The 7,699-nt window shown below is 37.6% G+C and overlaps 1 protein-coding gene across 3 annotated transcripts in view; it reads left to right on the top strand.

The window, feature by feature from the left end:
• The first annotated feature begins 1,214 nt into the window (after positions 1-1,214).
• The window catches only part of SHC3 (SHC adaptor protein 3), a 67,055-nt gene continuing 60,570 nt past the window's right edge, over positions 1,215-7,699 (top strand). The window contains exons 1-2 of one of the 3 annotated variants that reach the window (XM_054177893.1): positions 1,215-1,556; positions 3,486-3,647. In XM_054177893.1, the coding sequence (XP_054033868.1) occupies positions 3,489-3,647 (159 nt within the window). In that variant the 5' untranslated portion in view covers positions 1,215-1,556; positions 3,486-3,488. Of the gene's footprint in view, positions 1,557-2,801; positions 3,648-7,699 lie in introns of those variants that run through there. The other 2 variants (XM_054177894.1, XM_054177892.1) reach the window with 2 other exon arrangements.

Genomic DNA, 7,699 nt, shown 5'->3' with positions numbered 1-7,699 from the left:
TGTTGTAAAAAGGGATGTCAGCTACAATGGCCCTGTGGCTACTTTTTGTGTGTCAGAATAAAAATTTCACAGCAACATTTGTATTTTAAGTTTGTGCAATGTATTCACTGTTTCTTATAACTTAGCTACACCAAATCCAGTTTGGATTTTTTTGTATACAGTCATTGTCTATTAATTAGATCCTAATTATAATTGCAGCTTATTCCTATTACAAAGTGTACTAATTTAATTCATTATTTTCTGGATTTGGATTTGAACCTGATGTCTGTAGAACAAATCATCTATCTTTTCTAATCTCAAGACTACAAAAGGCGAGGTTTTGAAATGTTCAGTTCTTCTAGCGTAGTGCCAGATTTGTAATGGAGACCAGTTCCCAATCAGACCCTGATAGAAGCACCAGATTTCAAGTACTAGGTAATTCAGTGGCTACTATTCCTCTGCAATATCTAATGTCATATTTCCAGGAGATCTTAACATCCATGGGATGTCTTGGTAGCATTTTTGTGTCCAATGAAGCAGTGTTAGAAATTAGCCATGTTGCTAGTGCTCTGGGAAATTTTTACAGTATTGCTTTCCCTCTCTCTCTCTTTACCCAGACACATGATCCTACTGTTTTTAAACACATCCTCTGCTAATGGGGTAAATAAGTGTGTGTTTGTGTGTATGTATGTATGTATGTATGTACGTATCTATCTGTCTATGTATCTATCTATGTATCTATCTATCTATCTATCTATCTTTACATACAGATACAGATTTTTTTTTTTCCCCAAGCAGGTGTTTTTTGTTTGTTTTTCTGCATCAACGGTCTCTAAAGGCAGAGCTGTAAAAATCTGTGAATCTGCTGGTGCACACAGAGAGCAGAACATCAAATGAAATGTGCACATTCATGTTCCTGTCCTGGATGTAAATGAACCAACTGAATGAACAAGCTGGGGAGGAACCCAGATCTGACACCCTGTTTTTCCTAACCTGCCACCCCTGTGCACACCCCATGCACTTCTCTGGCAATCCCCTCCCTTCCACAGAGCTTTTGCGACCCACCCTCAGCTGCTCAGAAGCTGGCTTCATTTTCTGTTGTTGCCGCAGAAAATGTTCCGCCTGTGCTGGAAATGGGATCTTCCACTATTTAGCAAGCCTTTGTTGAATGAGTCATCAAAGTCGGCTGGTATTGGCTGAGCTGGTGAGCACCCAAGGGATTGCCTGGCAGAGGCTTCAAGGCCTCGCTTCATTCACAGAACTGTGGGGAAGCTAGCCAGCACTTTCATTCACACGCACAAAATCTCATTCACATTTTGCAGTTTCGCTAGCCGCTTCTAATGAAGTGAGGCATTTGGGAGTGATAGGGTTTTCTGGGCAGTAGAGACACACAAAAATAGGCTGTAGTGTGTACAGTTGCTGTTGCTATGCTAGGAGGATGAAGAGAGGAATGAATGCTGTGTGGATGCTGTAGCAGGTTCGCAGTGTGGTGATGAAGGGCTATTCTGCACATCATTACAAACCTCCTTTCACACTGACTAGGACATTGCCATTATTCATCACTGCTCGGATAAGAGGTGCTGACTTAATTTAATGTGTCATGAATATACTAATTAAATAACTGTATTTGATCTGGCTGTTTCATTGTATTTGCACTTTGTATAATGCAGCCTTTAGTCATGGGAAAGGGAAGGAATTCAGTAGGATTTTTACTTTAAATTGTGCTGCAGTTAGTAATCTGTTTAAAAAAATAACTTTGAAATATGCAGCTTCTGTGGTCTCAATTTGTTTATAATGCAGTGTATTGTTCTGCATCCAAAAGATGTTTTGCAAACATCAGTTTATAAAAAAGATGTATGTGGCTGGTGATGGCCATTGTGTGTCACAATGCTGTATGCATTTTGTATTAAAAAAAAAAAAGTACAGGAGATGTGACATACCAGTTTTCTGCATGCTTTGCTACTTCTCAGATCCAAGTGTCTGTGGCTGATATTTGTGCTTAATAAGATCAGGTGCTTTTTTCTAATTTTTTTTTTTTTTTTCCCACTGCAGGGTGACAGTCTGCTGCTACTTGGAGTTTTGAATGATCTTTTAGTTTTTTTCAGTTTTTCAGAATTACACAAAATATTCCAGTCATTTGAAGATCCTCTTCATGTTTTTCTTTGGAGTGAATATGAGTAGTGAATGAAAATGCATCTGTTAAGCCAGTGGTTGGACATCAGAAAAATACTTTTCTTCACAGATAGGTACTTATATAATTTCTTTATTAGAACAGAAGGTTGTTGTTACATCAAAAATTGGATGCAACAATTTCCATGAGAGATAGCACTGACACAAAGGCACTTGTAAAGTATGTTAGACTGCTTTTGTGGAAGAAAATGTGTATATTCTGTAGTTCTGTCATATGTTCTGACAACCTTTCAGGTGTCTGTGTATTGCTGGGGGTGGAGGTTGGGGGGATGTAGGGGAGGGTGGTGATGGTGGGTATATATGCTTAAAAGTTATCCAGATATTTGCTATCAAATTGTGACTTCCTTATACATTCACAAATATGTGAGGTGGGAGAACATTTAAATGGAAGAATTAAGTGTGGTGTTTCAGTAAGGTAGTTAATTCACTTTTAAAGGTAATTAATTGCCGTTGGTACCAAAAGGGGGGGTGGTAGTGGTGGTGAATTAAAGGTTGAAAGGAAGTATCTATTTGAGAAGATAGGAAAGGGAAATTTGAGAATTGATTGGTGCTAGTGTGCTGTAAGTGGGTGGATTTTTTTTTTTTTTTTTTGCTACAGGAAGTGATTTGCAGTGTTCACTGAGCCTTTTGTTGAAAAGGGTCCTTCTCATTTGTGTGAGTCATGCTTCTGCTGTGAGCAAGTTGGCAGCTCTAAGCAGGACTGGGATCTCTGTCACAGAAAACTGTTACTTCACCCAACCTTAACGGGGAATCATAACAAATTTCTTTAAAAATTTTTTTTTTTTTGGTTCTTCCTTATAGCCTTCTCTCTTTTTTTTCACCCCCAAACTCTTGCTATCTATCGATGTCGTTATGAATTGCTATCTATGTTAGCACAGGCATCTCTTGTGTTGGCATCAGATTTGCCAGAACATATGCAGGAAACCAGATAGAAGGGCATGCTTCAACGTACCAAGTATAACCGCTTCAGGAATGATTCAGTGACATCAGTTGATGATCTTATTCACAATTTGTCCATGAACAGCAAGGTCTCAGCAGTTGCTACGACTTCAACAGCATCTTCGTACCTGGTCTCACCAGAGGTTCTCCGCAAGGACCAGGAAGATGGACCCACCACTCTATGTACCCTCATCCATAAAGTGTCCCACTTGAAACTCTCTAACACAGGCAGCCTTTTGGGTATCAAAAACCTCTCCTCTGCAGTAAAGGAGCTTGCTGTCTCCAAGTTGCAGGGAAGCTCAAGTGCTTCTAGCTCAGCAGCAGGGGCTTCAGACAACACATGTAATCTTGTCTCTGCTACTTCGTGTTCTCAGCAGGACATGAGCAAGATGAGTATGGGGAAAAAAACACGGTCAGACGAAATGCACCCGGGAGGTGAAGACTGGAATCAAAGTAGCAGCTCCGTCAATAAATCCTCTCGAGGATGGCTGCACTCGAGTGAGAAGATCCTGGGACCTGGTGTGACATACATTGTGAAGGTTGGTCTGATTTCTTCCATTCTGTGTTTTTATCAATGAAAAATTTTCTGCTGGTTTTGATGACAGGGTAGACAGGCTGACAGGGTCTCTATTTGTACATTCCTTTTCTTTTTGTTGCTTAATGCATGGTATGTAAATGGTGCAAGGCAAGGGCTGAGAAGCTGTGTTAATTTGTTAAATTAGGGCAAGCCGGCAAATAGGGTCTTTCTCAGGTAATGTTCTATAGCTGTGCAAAAATTCTGTTCCCAAGCTAAAAGCTGTTTTTCTTACTTTTTGTTTTGTTTGGGTTTTTCCCTTATGCTGAGTTTAGGTTTTCAGTGTTACGTAGCATACTGTATATATCTTGGATACATAGGCTTTCAATATGTCTGGTGCAATATAGAGGAGGAAAGAAAGACTCCTTGATGTGTGAAGAACTGTTAATTTTGCATGATATTTCAATTTGAAAATAACTCTAAGGACATGTGTGTTTTAAAAATTAAATTACATTTGAAATCAGCAGAAAGACACAGAGCGCAATTTTTATCATGTTCCACAAATAGAAATACTGCTGAGCAGGAAAATGCAGCTTGCTTTACATAATGGGAATTCAGCCACCTTAAATGTTATTGCTCTTCTCATTTCATTGATACAGCATGTTAAGAGCACAGAATCCTAAATTTACAGGGTAATATATCCATATGCTTTGAAAGTATTTTGAAATTAACTGTTAAATTAGAGCCTTTGAGAGAAGAGAATGTGAAATGTGTTTGTAGTCAGGTAATATTCTGTTTACATCTTCCAGCGCAGTGTGCAGAAAACGTAAAAATAGCATGATTAGCCAGAAACTGTTCTTCAGTCACCCTGTTTTATTTGCCCAATGGCTTTTGTAACTTGAACTGTTTTGTAGCAAACTATTAATAAGATTACAGATCTATTTTTTAACATGATCTTATTTTGGGTATAAAAGTCACAGTGTGACTTTGTGTCAGGATACTTTAAAAGTGAGTGACACCCTTGCTGCTTAACTCTCACTGGTTCATTTCTTTTTACAAAACCAGACTGCATATGTAACAGAGCACTAGGAAGCAGTTTTCATTTCTTTATGTTAGTGGTGATGGTAGGTTTTGCAAGTAATGACAGACTGAGTAAGTTGGAAAATTCAGAACACCACTGAAACTGCACTGTCTTTTTTTGCTACTGTGTACAGGATCTACAAAAGAGTCAGTGCTACCATTCAGTGCACAAACTTCTCTGTTACTGTTTGAGAAGTGTCTGGATAAAATAACCCACTGATGCTAGATATAGTGGTGTTGAGACCTTGTTGTCCTTTTGCATAGAAACGCTCTGGTTAATGAAGGGTCACTTACCATTCTCCACTAGCTCGGGGAATTCAACTACTTTGTTTTTCATTTTGCTTAGTTATATTGTAAATAGAAAAGACAATGACTGTAAGAATTCACTGCTGCAGTTTGTTTTACTTGAAGTGATCATTATGAAGCAGAACAAACACAGTATTCATTTTCTTATTTTGTCAGTGGTCTACCTTCTGTATGGTAGAAGGTGCTGATATCCTTGAATTGAGAAGAGATTGAAAACTATACAGAAGTGGACTTAACATTTACAGTTAATAATTAACCCATATCTAATACTGATAGTAGAACAAATATTTTAATCAGTGCAGCTGATGTCAAGTACCTGAAAGTGTATTTGTACAAATTATGTATATTAGAATTTTTGAAAGGAATCATTAGCACCATACAACTTACATTTTGGGTGTTTGTTAATGTTGTTAAAATTTCTTTAGTCTAGATTGTTGTTTCTATTGAAAAACAGGGTGATACCTGTAACTTTGTGCTGCCTGACATTCAGTCATGAAACAGTGCTCTGAATGTAAAAACAAAGGTAAAAAATAAGTCTCAGAACAAATGGTTAATCAATGAATGAAAATAAACTGGTCCTGTTTAGTTCATAATTTGACTGTTCATTAACTATCTCAGAGTTTTCCTTAGCAACCACAGCAGTCATATAGATAAGAATAGAAGTGCAGTTCCCACATCATTAAACATTGTTAATTCCCAGGGCTTTTATGCATTCAGACTGCCAAATCAATACATAGATAATGTACACTGAAGGGAAACATTCCTTGGATACCTCATGGCTATTTTGACTGTCTGGGGGACTCATGCCATGTTTAATTAGTACCATATGCCTTTCAGAAAATTCCATATGCCATTAGTTAAATGAGACAAAAATCAGATTTCATATTAACCAGAAAAGCTTTTATCATTTTGCATGTAAGTATGCATTGGGTTACTATTTTCTCATTAATCCACATTCAAACCATGAAAATTATCTATGGGACAGGGTAAATTGATAGGGCAAATATAAAACTGACTGGCAGTTTTTAACTCATATTGGAATTTTCTGAGGTAAGAGACACAAACTCCCTCTGTGCAACATATGGCAAATCTGTAACTTTACTGCTGTCTCCATGTTTTCACATACTACCCATTTTTTAAATGGGCAATGTAGTTCTGATGCTTAAAAATGGTTGTAGGATAGTGGTAAACAGGAACTATGTATTAAATTATTAATATTATGGCAAAGCTTCTAAAGAGTATAATCCTAACTACAATAATTTCTTTAATATTTTAACATTTTCATGCCTTGGGGTGGATAAGAGCTATTTATATTTGATCAGGAAAATAGACATCTTTTGTGAAGCTGTTCAAACACATCACCAAGTGAAAGCCTCAGTTCTGCTAACATTCTGCAAGATGCTATTTATGGGCACATGCTCATTGAAATAATTCAGGCTATTTCTATATACTGGAAGTTAAGTATGTGCTTAAGGATGTACTGAATTGCTCTTACTGCATCCTTTTATTCTGTACTGTAGTATTGCTTTCAGCATATATGCAGTGCAGCTGTGATTTTATCAGATCCCTGAAAGTAGACACAGAATTTACAAAATTACTTTTCTGTTTAGTGGCCAACCCAGACTATGAATTGCAGTCTGAAATGGAGCTAACATGGTGGAAACTGCAACATACACAGCAATCCCCTGGAAGATTTCAGGGCTCTTTAGAAGAATGTTTCTCTCTCTCTCTTTTTTTTTTTTTTCCTTTCTGTTCTGACCAGAACCAATTTGTTGCTGGTTTAAAGTACGAACAAGATACCAATGCTTCATGGCTTTGTGGTGGAACTCTATGCTCACTTGTTTGAAAACTATCCAGTGTAGCCTGCAAGAAAACTAAATAAGAAGTTCCCCACACACACTTCTTATTCCTTTAACTACACTCATTTAAAGGAAAAAAAAAAAAAATTAACAATACAGCAAGACTACTCAGGTGGTTTTTTTGGTTGATGTTGAATTTGTCTCCCTCTGTTACAGACAAATGTGTGCAAAGTTTTTGTTTGAAGTTGCAGTAGTGTTAATGATTGATAGTTTGGAATGGCCTGAGTGAAAACATACACAGTAGGATTTTGTGCATGTGATTCTAATAATAAGGAACACAGCTGCAAACCATGGTCTTTGTAATGGGGCTTACATGGTTAAGAGTGGGTTGTGTTAGCCATATGCTGATGATAGGACTGAATGCTGATCCTTCAGTTCAGAGTCTGCTATCCTCAACCCAGGTACCCAAACACTGGTAACCAGGGCTCAAAGACTTAACAAAACTGGCTCATCACTGTGGGTTTTAATGCTGCATACATACAGATTAGGGGAGAGAGAAGTGACCACGACAGTATTTGTTTTAGCAATTGATCCATCCCAATATGCCATATTCCTTTGCAGTCAGTCCTTTGCATTTTACTTTCACTGTTATGTGGGCTGGAAAAGAATGGTAGTGATGCCTGTTGCTCTGATGAAAACCTATTTTTTGAGTTCCTTGGATTCGAAACACTGAGGGCCTATTTTGCAGCCCACCAATACGAATAAAAGCATTTTCCACAGAAATTAAATCAGGTCCTATGAGCAGAAATCATAGAGTTGAGTCTTTAATGTTATTCTAATTACACAAATCAAGTACTATTACAGAACATTTGCACACCTTTCATAGAAAGCA

The sequence above is a fragment of the Dryobates pubescens genome, chromosome Z (assembly GCF_014839835.1).
Source record: "Dryobates pubescens isolate bDryPub1 chromosome Z, bDryPub1.pri, whole genome shotgun sequence".
NCBI lineage: Eukaryota > Metazoa > Chordata > Aves > Piciformes > Picidae > Dryobates > Dryobates pubescens.
The sequence above is the reverse complement of the archived record's forward strand: the minus strand, read 5'-3'. Positions and strand labels throughout refer to the sequence as shown.